Source organism: Arachis ipaensis, chromosome B7 (genome assembly GCF_059453495.1).
Source record: "Arachis ipaensis isolate K30076 ecotype BB chromosome B7, ASM5945349v1, whole genome shotgun sequence".
Taxonomy (NCBI): domain Eukaryota; kingdom Viridiplantae; phylum Streptophyta; class Magnoliopsida; order Fabales; family Fabaceae; genus Arachis; species Arachis ipaensis.
Window position 1 is genome coordinate 31,453,610 of NC_142442.1, and position 20,507 is coordinate 31,474,116.

At 34.3% G+C, this 20,507-nt stretch overlaps 3 protein-coding genes and 1 pseudogene across 4 annotated transcripts; 2 read left to right on the forward strand and 2 right to left on the reverse strand.

Annotated features, from left to right (window-relative positions):
* The first annotated feature begins 1,043 nt into the window (after window positions 1–1,043).
* LOC148550751 (WAT1-related protein At3g02690, chloroplastic-like) lies at window positions 1,044–4,057 on the forward strand (annotated as a pseudogene). Its single transcript, XR_015892251.1, has 7 exons — window positions 1,044–1,311; window positions 1,500–1,738; window positions 2,428–2,475; window positions 2,588–2,710; window positions 2,900–3,049; window positions 3,484–3,749; window positions 3,999–4,057. The product of XR_015892251.1 is annotated as a WAT1-related protein At3g02690, chloroplastic-like (transcript).
* Window positions 4,049–4,492, forward strand: LOC107606927 (putative S-adenosylmethionine-dependent methyltransferase At5g38780). Its single transcript, XM_016308929.3, has 2 exons — window positions 4,049–4,060; window positions 4,139–4,492. Exons 1-2 carry the CDS (start codon window positions 4,049–4,051, stop codon window positions 4,490–4,492), a joined length of 366 nt encoding a protein of 121 aa, XP_016164415.2.
* Window positions 4,493–5,470: 978 nt separating this feature from the next.
* Window positions 5,471–8,651, reverse strand: LOC107609551 (DEAD-box ATP-dependent RNA helicase 39-like). The gene is made up of 7 exons (XM_016311551.3): window positions 8,166–8,651; window positions 7,937–8,077; window positions 7,373–7,513; window positions 6,916–7,085; window positions 6,499–6,628; window positions 6,336–6,384; window positions 5,471–6,204 (listed from the first exon to the last, which is right to left on the reverse strand). Exons 1-7 carry the CDS (start codon window positions 8,301–8,303, stop codon window positions 5,795–5,797), a joined length of 1,179 nt encoding a protein of 392 aa, XP_016167037.1. The 5' UTR covers window positions 8,304–8,651; the 3' UTR covers window positions 5,471–5,794.
* A 3,471-nt stretch (window positions 8,652–12,122) lies between these two features.
* LOC148550752 (uncharacterized) lies at window positions 12,123–16,052 on the reverse strand. Its single transcript, XM_088494610.1, has 6 exons — window positions 15,809–16,052; window positions 15,270–15,715; window positions 14,700–15,191; window positions 13,318–13,670; window positions 12,781–12,933; window positions 12,123–12,495 (listed from the first exon to the last, which is right to left on the reverse strand). The coding sequence occupies exons 1-6, from the start codon at window positions 16,050–16,052 to the stop codon at window positions 12,123–12,125; spliced, it is 2,061 nt and encodes a 686-aa protein (XP_088350736.1).
* Window positions 16,053–20,507: the final 4,455 nt, after the last annotated feature.

The following is a 20,507-nucleotide window of genomic DNA, read 5'->3' on the forward strand; positions in this document are numbered from 1 at the left end:
AAAATTAATTAAAAATAATCATAATTTATTTTATTTGGTATTTATTAATTGTTACAATAATTAATGAATATTAAATAAAATAAATTTTGATTTTTTTTGTTTATCTAATTTTATTATAAATAAATTTGGCAAAAACCATATTCGTGATGTAGTACCGTACGATGGACAGTACTGTATATACATATAGAAGTGCATTACCAACTACATAAGTTTGAACAATACGAGTATGTAAAAGTAAATAGTATTGCATATGTATATGTTACGATAATATGGGTTAATAGTTAAATTCGTCTCTGAAAGATCATTTATTTTTTAAAGTGTTTGTTACGGTACGATGATAAATTTATACGTACCGATACGTTTAAAATATGAACAAATAATAACAAGACATATGAAATTTATTTTTTCACGTCAGCATTTAATTTTTTCTTTTTTAAATATATAGTATATCACCACTTTTACTAAAACACCCTTTTAATTAAATAAAAATAAAAAATATTTATTTATTTAATTTTATAAAAAGACTTAAACATCCTTCCTTTATTTGATTAGACAAAAATATCCTTTTAAATTAATCAAATTTTAGAATTCAATTAATTCTAATTTTATAGTCTCAAATAATTGAAACAACAAAACAAAAATATATTAAAAAAACAAAAAATCAAAATTATTTTTCATCCGTGTTAAACATATTAAAAAAATAAAAAATCAAAATTGTTCTTCATCTGAATTCAGAAACCTTCTCGTTCACGCCTCTGAAAGTTTCAGTCTTCTTCATCTTCTTCTCTCCTCTTCCTATCCTCTCTCTGTCTCTCTGCTCCTCGATCTCTCTCATCTGTCTCTGCGTCGCACGCAAGACGCCATCGTTTTGCTGGGATGCCCTAGCCAATTACCCAACCCAGCAACCTTAGCTCCACACAACGGCTAAACGCGAACCCATCCCTCCCATCACCCTCGAGCTCCTCCTTCCTCTCTCCGTCATCGATCTCACTCCCTCACCTCCGTCCATCTCCCGCCGCCGTCGCCGAAACGAGCTTTGAAGCCACCGTCGGTATCGCGCTCTGTTCCACCATCGTGCAGCTACTGTTTCAGCTTTGAAAGCACCGTCGCGCAGCTCGGTTCCATTCACCGTCTCCTGCACTCCCACCGGCACTGAACAACAACAGTTCGACTTCCAAGATCCCCCTCCTTCTTCCATCGTAGATTGCATCGGCACCGGCCAAGACGTCGAGTGCGTTGCACCCTTTGCCAATGAAGAACAGGGACAAAACGGCACTGTATCGTTATCTTCGGAGAACAATAAGGAACAAGGTATCAGTCTGTAACCAAAATGAACTAGTAACAATTTCCCTAACTAACTAATAACTAACTGTAAGTCTGTAACTGTCAGTAACGGACCACACTACTAACTAATAACGGTCAGCAATAAAAGAAACCCGTTTAACTAAAGTTATCTTGTGTGTGGATTGAAGAAGGTGAATCATTGAAGTGCCTTGCAGAAGGGCTTTGGGAATTGACAGTGCCGGTATCACCGTTCTTCTTCTGGGGAACTGCAATGGTGGCTATGAAGGAGGTGATTCCAAGGACAGGCCCGTTCTTTGTGTCGGCGTTCCGGCTAATACCTGCCGGGTTCCTCCTCATCGGGTTCGCTGCTTCAAGGGGAAGACCATTCCCTTCGGGACTCAATGCCTGGCTCTCAATCTCTCTCTTTGCATTAGTTGATGCAGCTTGCTTTCAGGTCTGTTCATATCTTATGCTCTCAAAAGTTATGAAATTTTCCATGGCAGTATATTTGTTACTTCGTTAGTTTGTTTGTTTAGAATGAAGGGGAATTGAAAGCTAGGGCTGCACACGGATCGGATCGGATCGGATACGATATCTGCATTTTTTAGGCCGGATCCGATCTGATCCGATCCGCAAAAAAAAACTATTTTAAGATTCTATTTGACTATTTTTATAAAAAAAATTCAAAAAATTCATTTTTTATCTGTTTAAGCCTATTTACTCCTAAAATATTATCAATAATAGTTCTTTTGAATAACAAAAACAAAATAATAACACAAGATTTAAGTTTAATTATTCTAAGTTGAAGTACAACATAAAAAATTAAAAACAAAATATCATAAAATTCATAAATAACACACTAAAATTCATATCACATTAGGGTTTATTTTCTTAAACTATGCTATTTATATGTGATGTGCGGATATGCGAATTTGCGGATCGGATCCGTGGATATCACTACCAAATCTGCAATCCGATCCGACCATAGTGCGGATCCGATCCGATGGCTCTGCGGATCGGATAATATCCACAAAATTCGGATCGGATGCGGATAATTACCGCGGATATGCAGATATTATCCGATTCATGTGCAGCCCTATTGAAAGCAATGCTAATTGATTGGTGTGATGTTAATGTAAACAGGGTTTTCTTGCAGAAGGGTTGCAGAGGACTTCGGCTGGTTTGGGCAGCGTATGTTTGCAGTTAATCTCTTATTTATGACTACTATTATTGTTATTATTAGTGTAACTGCACTTCAACTAATCACATTACGTTAAATAAGTATCGGTGCTTTTTACTGCAGGTTATAATTGATTCACAACCTTTGACAGTAGCTGTGCTTGCAGCTTTGTTATTTGGTGAATCCATTGGGATTGTTGGTGCTGCTGGTCTAGTCCTTGGTGTAGTTGGGCTTGTATTACTCGAGGTAAACTTCGAGTCTGCATTTATACCTAAGGCACTAAATTACTTATCCTACTCATTAAACACAACCTGAAATTACCCGTTTTATAAATATATGAAGGGTGCAATAGTTACCAGCCCAAAAGGTACAACTACCTATGAGTTACCTTCTATATGTTTGTTTGGTAGTGAAGGATCACTGTGTTTGTTGCAGTTACCGATGCTGTCATTTGATGAAAGCAATTTCTCACTATGAGAAAGTGGGGAGTGGTGGATGCTTCTTGCAGCCCAGAGTATGGCAGTTGGCACAGTTATGGTTCGATGGGTCTCCAAGTACTCTGATCCTGTCATGGCAACTGGATGGGTAGGCTCCAAATCTATTTATAGAATCTAATGCTTGTTGATTTCATGTTGGTTACCACATTTGGATACTATGAAACTAAATTGCTTGGTTAGTATTGTTCTTTCAATCTAGGAATGATCAGACAAAATGTAATACTTTTTTGGTAATACAAGATGGCAACTTTTGCTTAACTATATGACCTTGGATGTGTTGGAGTTTGTGTTATGGATCATCATATATAATAAAGATAATTGTCTCTAAACTCTCTATAACTAGTGAAAATGTATCATATAGATCTTAGGCTTGTATCTTATTGATTATTTTATCTAAAAGAAAACTATACCTGTCTAAGAAAAGAGGATTGGGCAAGTGATAGGAAGAAGCTATTTAGCAGATGGCAGCATTGTTTAGGTGGAAGCATAGCTCAAATTTTTACCCTGCCATATTTGTTGCAGCATATGGTTATTGGTGGCCTCCCTCTAGTGGCATTCTCCATTCTTAACAATGATCCTGCTCTCGGTCAGAGTCTTCAAGAGTACAGTTCAACTGATATATTTCAATTGATATATAGTTTCCCTGTTCAAATGATATATCCGTCGAGCAGCTCTATTCCATCGTCGCCGGCGCTATCTCTGTTCCACCTGTCATCCCTTCGGTCGTGTCCTTGTCCCCCTCTTGCTCAAGATCTGCTCTGCTCTGTTCTAGGGCTTCTAGCTTCTAGGTAATTTTTTTATAACAATTATTGAATAATTATTGTTAGTTAATTTGCGAACTTGTTATGGGTTGAATAATTGTTGAATAAGTGTTAATTAATCTGTAAATCTTACTATTTTTACTGTGAATTACTCCATTGTTAATGATTATGATAATTAAGACATGGGGAATTTCCTCCATGCTAGAGCTCAAGAACTTGTGGAAAATGGGCTAATGTTATTTCAATTTCCTGTGTCTAATGTTCTTCTTGATTCAGATGTAGACCTTGCTAAAGTTTTTGAACTCATTGGGACTTGCCTTGTGGATATGGCCAAAGTGGTAAGAAGAATTAGTAAACCTTTTGTTACATATCTTGAAGAGTGAAACAAATTAATTGATTAATTATCATTAATGCAGGGAGTGATTAGTGAAGAAAAAGTGGATTCATTCAATGTGCCTTTGATATACCCTTCTGCTAAGGCTGTGAAGGAAATTCTTAGAGGATGTGATGAATGTTTCAGCATTGAGTGGATGGAAATATTGGAATTCAAGAACATGGTGTCATTGCCAACTGTGCAAATATTTGTTTCATGGTTCAGAGCTGCGCTGCAAGGGATGATTGAGAAACACTTTGGAGTAGAAATAGTTGATGAGCTTTTCAAACGCTTTGCCGAGAAAATTAAAGAATTTCCAGACATCATGGACACAGATAAACTAAAACTTGATGTGCTGTTTGTTCTTCTCAGGAGAAAGAACAAGGCAAGGCCATAGGCTGTGTTATTCAATGTGAACATCATCAGGTTTAATTAGTAAATGGAGATATAATAAAGAGTTGGTTCTTGACAGATCTTCATGTTAGGAATAGAACTTACCTCAACAGAAGTAGCTCGATTATTTCTTCGCATTTTTACCATTGTAATTAACTTGTAGTGTTATGTGTTTGAGAATAAAAATACATAACAATAATAAAATAGAGTTGTTATTATATATCAATTTACGCTAAATCTATATTAAATGCAAATTCATTCTAATTATTGGCAATCTAATTAGTTTATAATCAACATAAATCACATCAATTATATTATTTATAAGTAAATCATATATTCCGTCAAAATCAATATTATATCTAAATCAATATTACAAATTTAAATGCTAGTATTACGTAGAGTTATAAGTTAAAATAAGCTAAAATAATAATATCTATTTTAAATCATGTTTTAATAAACAAAATAAATTTTCAGTAACTTAAAAATATTACATATTTATTGTCACGTTGTATAATAAATTTAAATAATAATATCTATTATGAATAATTTCGACATAAAAATAATAAATTTATAATAATATATAATTTTAAAAATATTATATATTTATTATTAAATATTACGTATTTATTATCACATAGAATAGTAAAATTAAAATTAACATATTTTGGTAATGTTATGGTCTTTTAAAAAAAATTAAATATTTATTAATAAATATTATGTATTAATACGCAAAGCTTTTCACATTATATTATCATGTACATTATAATATCAATTTAAAATAATAAATTTGAATAATAATATCTATTTTAAATAATTTGTAAATAAAAATAATATCCACTTTAAATAGTAAATCTTTTTAAATTACAATCATAGATACACATTCTTTATAATTATATTATATGATATATATATAAAACAATAAAATCTTTTTGAAAGATATTTTTCAATAATAAAGAATAAACAAACAAAATTTTATTCCATATATAAAAACACTTTTCAGCATATCATTAGCAAATTATATTCACATTATAATTCTAATTGTATTACATATATGCTTGAGTATTTGATATGGGTAAGCGAGAATCATCCAGATCACTTCAATGTAGCGAGAAAAAGAAAGACACGAGATGTTAACATTAATGCTATTGATAACCAACTCTTATATTATTCATACTTGAACCATATACTTCACATACCCCAATTTTTGTATTCTATGTACCCCGATTTTTTACAGAGTCACTTAAGGTCTTCTTTCGGCTTTAGCAGCAATGACATATTCATAGGCCGTGGAATGCTAGAATGAAGTTCAACTAGTTATAGTACTGAGTTTAGAATTTGTCGATTTGGTGGCACTGGTCCTTTTACTTGTTTGCTTATACCCTGAAGAAGCTTTTCTCGAGCTATTTGCATTGGAGGATTTTACAGAATTTGAAACCTTAATCCATTTCTTCATAGATTTTTTTGATGATGATCCTTTTCCGGATTTCAAATCCGATCCTTTATTCCCTAAACTGGCACGTCCACCAGGATTGTTCTTAACTTTAGAAACTTTAACTAATTTTCTGTCCTTCCCACTCTGCCCATTAACTTGGGTCCTGGCGATATCCCTTCGTACTCCTTTCGTGATAGCCTCCAAACTCTCATTCTTCCTCATTGCCTCCTCTATTCTAGTGGCCAAGATCAAGTCCTTCTTTGTAACCAAACTGGTTACTTTCACTAAAATAAAAAAAGAGTATTTATTCTTCAATGATTTTAAAGGGTATGTGCTTAAGTGTTTAGGGCTATTGTTCTAACAAAATAAAATATAAGAATTTGGCTATACTGAGAAGTACATGATAAGATTTTACCCTTTTCACCCATACAAGCAGTTCTACCAGTCCAATGAAAGTAATCGATCTAAAAATTGAAAGGAAAAGTAAAGGTGAGAAACTAAGTAATATCAAGAAAAGAAGTAAAAAAGAGTGCAAGGTACTCAGACCCAAATTATAGAACCATGGCTATGATACTCACAGAGTTCAAGGGGAAGTCAAACTTAACAACATGGTCTACATCCAAGTCCAGACCCCTAGCGGCCAAGTCTGTGCAAACTAATGTTGGACGATCATCAATGTCATTCTTAAATTTATTGAGGTTTTCAACCCTGTAAGCAAAAAAAAAAATTGATGATGCAAATAAGTAAATGGGAATATGGAAGAGCAGGAAATGGGAGATCTCACTGTTGCCAAGATATGAAGACTATTTTATCAACACAACTATTTGAATTCTCATTAATACAATATATTTAATATTATTCCCTCTCAACAATATATTTTTCAACCAATCCCTACAGTTTCAACAATTGACAATATGCCTATTTCCAGGTAGCTTAACATAAATTTTGTGTGTGTGGGTGTTTTTTTGGGGGGGGGGGAGGGTGTTTGTTTGTACTTCACTTTTGCTCTGCTGGTACTTCCCCTTTGCTCTGCTGGTACTTTCCAATGGTAGATGATAGTAGGAATCATATTTTCAACAAGGTAGTGATCCACCGCACGGTTAGAGTCCAAAGTATTGCAAAAAACCATCACCTTGTTGCCTTTTGCTCGGCTTGGCACAAGTACCTGCCATCACATGATCGGAAAACAAAGATTACAAAATGTAGTGATATTTACTTGCTAAAAAATGAAAGGGAGAAAGAGGTTGTATTTTTATTGCTAGCACAGCACCAATATGCCAATATCTACTAACTCCTAACTCCTAACTAACACCAGCAACAAACGACAATTATTCCACTACCTAACATGAATAGAAAGTCAATTTGTGCTACTTCAGCTACAGTGATTCCCAAAATAAACCATAAATATCAATGTGTTTGGCGTGATGAGACTGGTGGAAAAATGCAGGATACCTGAAGTAATGCTTCCAGCTTGTTCTCAGAACCTGAAAGTTTAATAAAATCGTGACGAGCAGAAGAAATCTTTTTATGCAATGTTGATATTCGCAGATGTACAATGCCCTGAAACTCCTCATCAATTAGCTTTTGCACAGCCTGCAAGACTTAAAAAAAAAGTCAAATTGATGACTTATTCTTAACTTCTAGCTATAGAACGATTTCAACCAAGGGTAAACAAATGGAAGGTGAGTGAGCAACATTCTAAAACATAACCACTATACTGTCCCCTTACAAAGATCATTACATCATATTTTGTTTCCAGATTCATATAAATGCACTTTATTTATTGTACATTTGTAGTATATTCTGAAAAGCCAGAAATTACAATTGAACACAAGCATGTGTTGAATTATATAGTTATATTATTGTAATAGGAAATATTATATCTTCACATGATAGAAGGAAGATTGAAGAGATTATAGTGATGCAATTATAAAAGAAAGAAATAAAACACTACCACTTCGTGAGAATTTTATTCCCTTAAATTTACTTAGTAGATTGTGGCACAGATCAGCATACCTTTGTCATTGTTGCGGTTACCAAGACGGTCAGAAAACCTAGGCCATCAGACTTTGATGCACGATGTTTCAATGGGGCCAGAAATTTGCGTATATCAGGACCAAAGCCATGATCAAACATTGTATCTGCCTCATCCAAGACCTGCAGAACAAATATATTAATTATTGTACCAATTCATTATTGTAGCAAATTATTGCATATTGGAATTAGTCGATTGTGGATTACTCACCAAGTATTTGATGTCGCCATACACTAGGATGCCCTCCTCAATATGTTGAAGAATCCTTCCAGGGGTACCAACTACCATATCAATGGGGTTATTAAGTGAATCCTCTTGAGGCCTAATACAGCCACCACCACTTACCATTGTGCACTTGAACCGTGCATGATGACTAATTGATTTCGTAACTCGAAAAACTTAAAGAAATCCCATTTGATATTAGTTCATGTAACTCAACATAAGAGAGTTTTCAAGTGTTCTACAAAATGACCAAAAAAAGAAAGTAAAAAGAAAAAACTTGCTCACACAACTCCGTCGTAGGGCACAGCACAACAGCACGCGGTCGCTTGGGTAATTGGCTAGGGCATCCCATCAAAACAATGGCGTCTTGTGTGCGACGCACAGTGCGACAGATGAGAGAGATCGAGTAGCAGAGAGAGAGAGGAGAGAAAGAGGAGAGAAGAAGATGAAGAAGACTTAAATTTTCAGAGGCGTGAACGAGAAGGTTTTTGAACCCAGATAAAGAATAATTTTAGTTTTTTATTTTTTTAATATGTTTAACACAGATGAAGAATAATTTTAATTTTTTATTTTTTTAATATGTTTTTTGTTTTGTTGTTTCAATTATTTGAAACTATAAAATTAGGATTAATTGAATTTTAAAATTTGATTAATTTAAAAGGGTATTTTTGTCTAATCAAATAAAGAAATGATGTTTAAGTCTTTTTATAAAATTAAATAAATAAATGTTTTTATTTTTATTTAATTAAAATGGTGTTTTAGTAAAAGTGGTGATATACTATATATTTAAAAAAGAAAAAATTAAATGCTGACGTGGAAAATAAATACCACATGTCTTATTGTTATTTGTCCATATTTTAAACGTATCGGTACGTATGAATTTATTATCGTACCGTAGCAAACACCATTCTTTAAATTAGTTCTCAAATAATTTTTTTAGTCATATTAGTCATTGAAAGATAAAATGTAAGTCAAATTGGTCTTTTTATTAGTTAGATGATGACGTATCACGTTAAGTGCTACGTGGCATTATGACGTCTCATGTTAAGTGTCACGTGTCACCAAATAATTGGTTGATGTGTTAGGTAGTGACACCTACCACGCCACGTGTTAATTGACTTGATACGTCAATCAATCATCTAGTGACACGTGGCATTTAACATGATACATCATCATTCTACGTGGCGCTTAACGTGACACGTCATCATCTAATTAACGGACGGACTAATTTGACTTATATTTTATCTTTTAAAAATTAATATGACTAAAAAATTATTTAAAAACTAATTTAATTTAAAGAATGAGTGATTTTTTAAAAATAAATTTAATTATTAACTGTAATAATATTATAGAAAGCTATTATGCAAATAGTAACTTATATAACCATATTTAACGTAGAAAAACCCTAAAATTGGATAAAAATAAAAAATAAAAACTGGAAGAAATTTTAAATCATTGTAAAAGTAGAAATAAATTTCACTGCGATTAAAATAATTATTCAGTATCATTTTCACAGTTTTATATACAAAAGTTATATATAGACGTAGCACCGGACGACAGATAGGATCGAATTTTTGTCTTATTCGATCCCATTTTGTCCTTTCTCAATTTAAATACTATCTCCCACTTCTATTCGTAAATTTTAAACTATTGTATTCTAATTTATTTTTCTGATATCTATTCCATCTTTATCTATCTCTATAATAATTAAATAATAATTTAAAATTTATATATTTATACTTAAATTAAAATAAAAATATAAAATTTATTAATTTTTATATAATTTATATTATATTATTATTATATAATATATACTCCGAGACGAATTTATTCCAAACTTGATCCCGTGCTGCCCAAAGAAAACTTGCACCATACTCCGAATTGGGTTATTACCCGCAATGACTGGATAAGGTAGGATGAGTACTTGTAAATTCGGATACTACTGTCAAACCTAGTTACATATAAGATTTCTTAGTGAAATATCATGTTTGCAGTCTCAAACTTACTTTCCGTTTAAGTTTTAATACACTAATAATATAAATAAAGTAAGTAATCCATATGTTCATTTTCTTATCCTCCATTTTTCCATTTTATGGTCTCATCCTTCTTACACACATACAAGATCCCTCCTCCTTATCTATCTCATCAATAAACTACCATTGATAGTCATCTTACTCTTATTGTTAATCAATGCTTGTTAAAGCTACAATTATCTCTTCATAATAAGCTGCATCACTTTACAACATAGTTGAGGATGTTATTAAACTTATCTACCATCAGTGACGGACCCAGAAAAATTTAGTAGTGGGGGCAAAAATATAATAAAATTTAAGTATAGATTTTTTTTCGGCTTCCTACAATATCTAGCAAGTTAAAGATTAATTCGTCGTGAATTTGAGTTCCATTTAAAGGTCTGCAATTGGCTGGCAATGAATTGCTACACATACGAGACGGAATTCGAATCCCAATACTTATTTTAAATTAAAACTATCTATACATATTAATAAAAACTAAATATATATACATAATTATTTATTATAATATTTAAAATAATAAAAAATATAATTTCATACACACAGTATAATATTTAAAATAACAAAAAAATAATTTATAATAACCTTTTTTATTTTTAACATAATTAAATATTATTCTTTTATATATGTTCTTAAACAATTAGTTTAGTTTTTATTATCTTATATTTAATTGTCAATTCTATTTATTATATTTTTTATGGTATAAATAAATTTTTTAACTAAAATAATTACAGTATATTAACATATAGATATTATGTTTTTTTTTATCTTAAATTATTTTTAAAAATTATTAATAATTTAAGTTGTCTTTAAATAAAAAACTAAGTTTTAATTTAATTATTAATTAATTAACTAATATAATAAAATTAATTATCACTATTTTTTTAGTTTACTTATTTTTTATATTAAATCAAATTTAACAATATAATTATTATTATATGTTAAATTTAACAATATATATATATATATATATATATATATATATATATATATATATATATATATATATAAGTATTAATTTTTTTAAAAAAATTTGTGGGGGCAAATGCCCCCTCAAGGATGAATGTGGGTCCGTCCCTGTCTACTATATATATTGGAGATGAAGTTTGAGAATTAAATTTTAGCTTTTGTTAAATATTTTTTCCTTCAATTTAATTTATTTGCATATCTGATGATGAATTGATTATTATTATATTATGGGGTATGGAAGATTCGTGAATCTTATTTTAAATGCGAGTAAAGTATCATATTGTAATTTGTAATTTTTTCTTTTTAAAAATGAAAGATAAGGGGTTTAAAACTTTAAATTTTAATTTTTTTTTTATTTTTTTTCCGTCAGAATTTTAAATTGATATAATAGATTTATAGGTCTGAAACCAGGCTAAGTTTTTGAATAAATTAGCCTTAGGCTAAAAAAATATAGCATGTTTTAGGTCATAGGCCAAGCCTTTTAAAACAAGAGCATGGTCTAACCTATTTTTATCATTTTACATACATATTATCCTCAAAATTTTTTAAAAATGAAAGATAAGGGGTTTAAAACTTTAAATTTTAATTTTTTTTTATTTTTTTCCGTCAGAATTTTAAATTGATATAATAGATTTATAGGTCTGAAACCAGGCTAAGTTTTTGAATAAATTAGCCTTAGGCTAAAAAAATATAGCATGTTTTAGGTCATAGGCCAAGCCTTTTAAGACAAGAGCATGGTCTAACCTATTTTTATCATTTTACATACATATTATCCTCAAAATTTCTTCTATGATAATCTATACCGATAATCATAATTAAAACTAGAGTACGTCTATACTTAAGTTTTTTGGTGACTAAATAGAAAAGAAAGAAAAAAAAAAAAGAGACAACCAAATTAATTGGCTAGGGTCATATCTAAATCTATTAGATGTTGAAACTCACTCTAAGGTTGGCTCCAATTCGAGTGAATGTCTGCGACAGAAGCAGCTGCTTTAGCCATACAATCTGCAACACTATTAGAGACTCTCCAATTCTCATTCATAACCTCCTGTATATGCTTTGCCAAATCCCATTCCGGAATATCCTTACCAAGCATTCTTTGGTTTACCAAGAAAAGAGCTTCTAAGCAGTCTGTTTCATAGATAACCTCACGAAATCCACTCTCCCAAGCAAGAAGTAAACCTCTCCAAATTGCATACAATTCAGCAAAAAGAACACTGCACACTTCGACTTTCCCAGTGCAACCTTTCAACCAACATCCATCAGGATTACGAATGATACAACCAAAACCAGCATAGCCAGAAGGAGCAAACCAACTAGCATCACAATTCAATTTAACAGAATGAACTGGAGGTGGAACCCAATGCAAACAAAGTGAAGGAGGAGACAGAGATTGATGCATAGCAAAAATAGTGTGAAACTCCCTTACTGAACTACGGATCAAACTCACCACTTTACTAGCACTCCATGAATCATCTATATTAAATAAGTCATGATTCCTGCTTCTCCAAATCCACCAGATGGTTGAAAAGAAAAGAAAAACATCTCCACTCCTTGCACCTCTGTAGAGCCAATCATGTAAATTCGAGTTATCTGAATACAGGCCTAAAAGGTTCCAGACCTCCTTGGCACTAGGGCACTCCCGAAGACAATGAAGAATGGATTCAGAACTATTCTGACACCGATGACAGGTGCTAGATAAAGCTAAACCACGACCCAAACGAAACTCTGCCGTAGGAATAGCATTATGAAGACTGAGCCAAATCAAGAACTTGTACTTCTCAGGAATATGTAGTCGCCATACCCACAACCAATTATCATGCTCATTCTAGTCAAACTTTCTTTTGGCTAGCCAACTGTACCCACTCCTAGCTGAGTAGAGTCTAGAAGATGTCACACCCCACGACCAACCCGAACTTTCTCCAGCATTCAAATCCGGATTATAAGCATTCAAACGCTATTTGACATCTTCTGGAATGATAGAGAAAATATCATGGAGATTCCATTGACCATCTTTCCAAACGTCTCTAATAGTTAAATCAGAGTCAGATATATGTACAAAAGGGACATTTTGAGCAATTGGGCCCTCAATACTCCAATTGTCAAACAAAAAAGATTGATCAAGTGACCCAACGCACCAAGAGAAGGCATCCTTAAGAGCACCAAAAGCCTTTGAGATACTCTTCCAAACATGAGAAGCATTGCAAGGGTCAGGGCCATCTAAAACTCCCTCATTCCTCAGATACTTCGCCCTCAATAGAGCAACCCAAGGCTTGTCCTGACAATGAAAAAGTTGCCACACCAATTTACCAAGTAAAGATATATTAACACACGCAGGATCTCTAACACCCAGGCCGCCAAATTTTTTTGGAGTGATCACGGTCCTCCAATTAACAAGGGAAAGACCTCTACCATCAACTTGACCCTTCCAAAGGAACTGTCTCATCATAGAAGACAATTTATCGCAAACCCAATTTGGAAAAAAAGATACCTGCATATGATAGACAGGAATGGATGCTGCAACAGAATTGATCAGGTAAAGTCTCCCTGCTTTATTTAGAAGCCTTTGTTTCTAATTAGCTAATCTTCCCCTCACTTTTTCAATCACCGAATAAAAAGAAGCCCTACTGGTACGGGAATGATTAAGGTTAACTCCAAGATATCTTCCTAAGTCCAAAGCAAAACGTATTGAAGAAATACTAGTAAAAATATCTCTTCTACGAACAGTCATATTTTTAGAACAAAAAGCTTTAGACTTTTCAAGATTCACTTTCATGCTAGATGCCTTGCAAAAAATGTTAAGAGAATGCATGACCATTTGGACCTGACTCTTTGTAGCCTGACAGAAGAGTAAGAGATCATCTGCAAACATCAAATGAGAAAATTTTGGGCCACCCCTAGTGACAGAAACTGGTTTCCACACACCCTCGACCACCTTATGAGATATATAGCTAGCAAGTCTTTCCATACAAAGCACAAATAAGTAAGGAGACATTGGATCGCCCTGTCTAAGCCCCCTTCTAGGAGCAAAACTATCCAATCTATTCCCATTCCACATAATAGAAAGAGATGATGCACGGACACAATTCATAATCAAATTAACAGTGATGATAGGAAAACCAAAAGCAATGAGAGTACTCTCCAAAAACCTCCAATCCATCCTATCATAATCTTTTTCAAGATCAATTTTAAAAGCAAGAGTACCTTTCTTGGATTTTGTGTGCTTCATGAAATTCAGCATTTCTTGGGCCACAATAATATTATCAGGAGCACCACGACTCGGAATAAAACCTCCTTGTAAAGGACTAACAATATCTGGAAGAAAAGGCCGAAGTCGGTTAGTCAATACTTTGGTGATAATTTTATAAACAACATTACACAAGCTAATAGGCCTGAAATCCTTCATAAAGGTAGGGTTATCAATTTTAGGAATAAGCACAATCAGAGTTTCCATGATGCTAGGATTTAAGAACTCTCCCAAAAAAGCGCACCGGACAATATTCCAAATCTCAGTGCCTACCATCTCCCAATATTCTTTAAAAAAATAAGCTTGAAAGCCATCTGGACCAGGAGCCTTAAAAGGGCTCATACTGAATACTGCTGACTTGACTTCCGCAAAAGAGACAGGGTCAATTAACCTAGCACAAGCCTCAGTGCTTAGAGTGGGCATCGGAACATCCCCTAAACAATCAACCTCAACCTCTTCCGTTATACCAAAGAGATTCTTGTAAAAAGAGAGGGCTTCTTCCTGGAGAATATCTGGATCAGTAGACCAAGACCCATCTCTAACATATAATCCATGTACTCTATTATGGTTTCTATGCACCAAAGTCTGAAAATAAAAGAATTTAGTGTTTCTATCCCCATACTTGACCCACTGCTCTCTAGATTTCTGGTACAAAAAAAGTTCCTCTTGCAATAAAAGCCTATTGTAATCTTCCCTCAGTTCAGCTTCTTTAATTCTCAGAGATAACACATCGGTAACCTCCAAACGCCGTTGAATCTGATCAATCTGATATTCCAGCTTATTTTTTCACACAAAAATATTTCCAAAAATCTTTGAGTTGAAGTCCAAAGAAGCCTGTTGAACCATCTTAAGCCTTTCAGTAACGCCTCCAAACTCTTGATTCCAAGCCTTACTAATAACATGTTTATAAGAAGGATGTGTTGCCCACGCAGCTTGGAACCTAAAAGGACGAGAACCTTTCACTCTGGGGCTACCATAACAACGAACTAAAATAGGACAATGATCAGAATGAAGCCTGCTAAGAATTTCAGAATAACCCTCAGGAAACATTGTCATCCACGCCTCATTAACTAGAGCTCTATCCAACCTTTTAACCAAGTCCCTACCAGCCTGAACTGCTCTATACCAAGTATATCTCCTACCAGTCACTTTAAGATCAAAGAGCTCACAGTCATCTAGAGTAGTAGCTAATAGACTAGCTCTGTGAGAAGAAAAATAAGCACCTGTACTCTCATCTGGTGCCACAATCTCATTAAAATCACCAACGGCCATCCACGGTCTATTATGGCCTGAATTAATAGAACGCAAATGATCCCAAAGCATACATCTTTTTTCGAATTGAGGACTTCCATATACTGCACTACAAAGCCAAACTAAGTTACCCACACTCACTTTCACCGTGATACATTGGTCAAATTGATCAATAACCACACAAGAAGCATTAGCAATAGAAGATAGAAACCAAATGCCACCCCTGTGTCCTACTGCTTCCTCAATACCAACACAATGAAAACCCAACTTATCCCAAAAATTCTTCAAATTATTAAATATGGTATGAGTCTCAAAGAGAAAGAAGAAAGATGGTTTATATATTCTCACCAAATTTTTGCAATGCACACGGGCCATCTTGTTAGACGCACCCCTCACATTCTAGGCTATGATATTGAAACTTTCCATAAAAACAGCAAAAAGGGAGCTCCAATAATAAACCCGAGACTCAACATGATGTCTCTGTCTTCGACGATCCTGCCTTTAATGGACTTTCAAGTTGCAGCCCAATTTTCTCCGTCGAAACTTGCACCATACCCGCTGTCGATGCTCCATCCTTATCTACTGGTGAATTCTGCAAAGAGTTTGGGCGAGGACGCTTTCGCACAGTGCTATTTGTTGTCTCACCTTGCTGCTGATGATGAACATTGTGCCGGGTCCCCGAAGAAGCCACACTAACCGGTTTTCCAATATTGATGCCCCTACTTAATTTTACTTTGGATCCAGTAGCATGTGTTGTACGTTGGTGATTAGGCCTTGTCCAAGTATTGGTAGCCTTGTTAGGAGTCTTCTTTGCTTTTGGTTGGACCTGATGGGCGCTATGAGAAGGCTTTTGACCCATTTTATACTTTCCTTTCCTAATCACCTGAGTCCAACCTTCCAAATCCTCATGTTGTGCATGGTCTACATGAACAGCATGCAAATCACTCTCCACCAAATCCGGGACAGTAACATTTACAGTCTTATCTCCAAGATTCTTGCCAAAATGAAAACTTGCCTTTTCCACATGTACTGGATTTTTTGAATTTGAGCTTTCTGGCTGCTTTGCTACATCGCAGATCACCTTGGCATTAGTTCGTCCGCCTGCATTGTTGTCAGTCTTGCACACCTTCATATCATGACCAAACTTGAGACAGGAGCCACAAATAAGGTGAAGACTTTCATATTCAACCTCATATTCAACACCTTCAACAAGAATCTTCTTAGTCACTGACAATCCTAAATCTATCTGAACACAGGCTCGAGCATATCGTCCTCTTTCAGCTAATTTTGTTGCCAAATCAACCTTAACGGGAATGCCAACTGCAGCCGCAACACGGAGTATTGCATCTTCTTGGTAGCACCAAATTGGTAATCCGGAAATTCTAATCCACACTAAAGTTGCTCCAAAACAGTTTTCACTTGATCTAAACTCTTGATCCCATGGCTTCACAGCCACATAATTTCCCTCGATCATCCATGGACCTCCTAAGAGAACCTTTTCTCGCTCCTCAGCCACATCAAACTTCACAAGAAAGTAGTCAAATCCCACGTCCAATAAATCAAAACCTCCCTTAATCCTCCATACCGTTCGGAGTTTATGAGACAATGCAGTGTAGCTATAATGTTTACCTAGCACCTTAATCACTATATCATCCTTATAAGGTTCTGCCAAGCAATTCTTAGCTTCTTGGGAAAACGTGACACTCGATGGCAAGAGACCTCCTTGCTTCCCAGAAACTACCGCAATGTTATCTCCCGATAAAGTTTCAACAAGTGAAAAAGCTTTAGCAATCTTGGAACCCACAACTTTGTCCCTGAAAGAAACCTTCAAAGACTTAGAAACCCCTCCCGAAATATGATCCTCCTTTTCCCCTGATGCAATCCCTCCCCCGCTCTCCCCCTTATCTCTTCCGCCGACTTTATCGGCTGCCTCACCGTGTTTCACCCTCAAAGTCTCTTCCCCACTCACTCCACCGCTCATCTTCGATTTTTACGTATATACTTAAGTAGGTCTATAAAAAAGTTTGAATAAGACATTTTCGTTTTTAAAATTTTTTATTATATTTAAATTTTTAAATTTTATAAAGATAACACACACAAAATTTTTTTTATTATACTTTTAAGGATATATATATTTATTTAAATAAAAATAACGATTTTGACTAAATTATGAACTTATATATTTTATTTTTGTAAAGTTTAAAAATTTCAACGTAATAAATTTTTTGAGACAAAAATATACGGGACATATTTACTAGTTATATATTCAAACAATCTCACTAGGTAACTAATAAAAGATGTAGCCAACTAGCAATTTTTTTTGAAATATTTTTTTTGGAGAGAACATCAATTCAAATTATAATGAGAAACATTCAAATTCTAAAAAAAGACATCCAAAATATAAAAAGCATTTAAAATTAAATAATAACAAATATCTAAAATTATTTAAAAAATTCATTTTAGAATTCCAAAAATTATTTTAAAAATTCTAAAATTTATTTAAAAAATATCAAAATATCCAAAAAAATTTTAATTTTTTTTGGAAGGAACATCAATTCAAATTATGATGAAAAACATCCAAAATCGATTTTTTTAAATAAGTAAAATAAATATTTTATTTACCAAAATATGTAATTACTAGCATCTTTACCAAAATGCATCTTATCTTTTATCTCATTTATATTGTAAACAGGATAAGGTACGGAATGGAATACGTGTATATTTTATTTATAGTGTAAACAAGATACGTGTACTCTTATTTCGTTTACACTGTAAACGAGATATGTGAATATTTATGACGTTTACAATGTAAAAGAGATATGTTACGACAAATTTTTAGCAGCTATAAAAGGATGTGCAACCCTTTGTATTCTCTACAGACATTTCACTTCTTGTTCTAAACCCTTTTTCTTTTGAAAAATAAACCAAAATGTCTAGTAGTACTAGTTCTCTAGTTGTAAGTGTGTATCCCAATTGCCATATGAAAAATAATGATATTGTGTATCCAGTGAATAAGTTCTTTGTCGGAGTTGAAGAGTCTAATATTGAGTAGCGTCAGTGGTAGCGGGAGAAATGAGATTGGAAGGGTGGGGTATAGGTTGCCAGCACCGATGGAAAATAGAGCTTTTCAGTTTCGTCTATTTTAGCTCTATGGCGACGAGCATGTGTACCTGATGTTTGACATCCAAGGGAGAATCATGGCAGAACAAGTGATGAAGCTTTCTGCGGAGGTTGGTGATGTCGGTGGCAGTGGATCTGGCTAGTCGAACTTTGTGTAGGATGGCCCACCTTTTTCACACCGAAACCGCTACACGTTGCTAGTCCAGTGGAAGACATGGATGTTGATGGTGAGGACTCCGACGAGGAGTATGTTGCGGATAGTAACGAGAGCAGTTCTTCTAAAGATGATGATGAGGAGGAGTTTGTACTAGAGATCCAGGTCAAGGCATCACGTCGGTATCTTCTGCCTGCCCCACACCCAATTTTGGCCTTGTTATCTGTACCCAGTCTAGACGCGATGTAAGAGAAAAATTCATTTTTCAACACGGGTAAAGACGATTACAACTTAGATGGTAGTGTGGAATTTCGGGTTGGGCACAGATTCAAAAGCAGAGATGCAATAATATAGGGTGTAAAGAAATACAACATTCGCAGAATTCCTGACCGTGTTGCTCTCCGACAGAATCTTGGATATTGGTAAGTTCAAGTTTAATTGTGTTCTATATTCTCATTTATCATTGTTATTATAAAACCCGATTAATTAGTAAATAATTAACCCACAAATTAGAAATTTTTCTAGAAAGTGAGAAATGAGGTCTTTATGGGTTAATGTGGTATAGAGAAATTTAAAATGAGAATTTCGACACTAATTTTAAAGAAATCGGCCCAAGATTGGGCCAAACCGGGCCAACCGGACCCAAGTTAGGCCCATGGCCCAGCCAAGCTTCATTTAATTAATGAAGCTCAGCCTCTCCCTCCCTCAAGAACACATTCACGCTGAGATTGAGAGGGGAAAGCGGGAGGAAAACACAAACCCTTGCTCCAACTTTAATTGATCATATCTTTCGATCCGGAGCTCCGATTGACGCACCGTTTACGGCCACGCGACCGCAGCGTTGAGCTCTACAAAACCCATACAACTATTTTTGAGGTAAGACACAATATCTTCTTCGAATTCCAGCCCTTAGTTTCGAGTTTCATGGGCAAAAATGTTGAAATTTATGAGCTCCTTGTGTTGTAGGTTCAAATTAACTTGTGGAGAAGGCTTGTTCTTGCTCCCTTCATCATTGGGTATGGTGATATTCTTAAACCCTAGTGAAAATGTTTAGTTTGAGGTGTTGGGTATTGTGTTATTGTGTTTGGGTGTGACATTGTGGCTTAGGCTTTGTATATATGTATATTGGAGCTTGATTGGTGGTTTTGGCAAGCCTTGGAGTGGAGCTTGTACTTGGAAATCTGTTGGTGAAGCATTGAGACATTGGAAGTTGAGGAAAAGTGAATTTGAAAGTGTTCCGGGTGGAACGGAAATCGGCCAAGGTATGGTTTTGGTTTCCTGTATCTAACGCTATTGAGAGCGCGCCAATTGGGCTTCTGTAGCTCCAGAAAATCCACTTCGAGTGCAGGGAGGTCAGAATCCAACATCATCTGTAGTCCTTTTTCAGCCTCTGAATCAGATTTTTGCTCAGGTCCCTCAATTTCAGCTAGAAAATACCTAAAATCATAGAAAAATACAAAAACTCATAGTAAAGTCCAGAAATGTGATTTTTATTTAAAAACTAATAAAAACATAATAAAAACTAACTAAAATATACTAAAAACAATGCCAAAAAG

Coding starts and splice junctions, on each gene's coding strand:
- LOC107609551 (XM_016311551.3), bottom strand. CDS start 8,303: ATGGTAAGTGGTGGTGGCTGTATTAGGCCTCAAGAGGATTCACTTAAT. Junction 8,078..8,165: donor ATGGCGACATCAAATACTTG/GTGAGTAATCCA, acceptor TTTGTTCTGCAG/GTCTTGGATGAGGCAGATAC. Junction 6,205..6,335: donor TGCTTGTATGGGTGAAAAGG/GTAAAATCTTAT, acceptor TTTTTATTTTAG/TGAAAGTAACCAGTTTGGTT.
- LOC148550752 (XM_088494610.1), bottom strand. CDS start 16,052: ATGGCCCGTGTGCATTGCAAAAATTTGGTGAGAATATATAAACCATCT. Junction 13,671..14,699: donor TTAAAGAATATTGGGAGATG/GTAGGCACTGAG, acceptor TATCATATGCAG/GTATCTTTTTTTCCAAATTG. Junction 12,934..13,317: donor CTTAAGGATGCCTTCTCTTG/GTGCGTTGGGTC, acceptor GATTTGGCTCAG/TCTTCATAATGCTATTCCTA.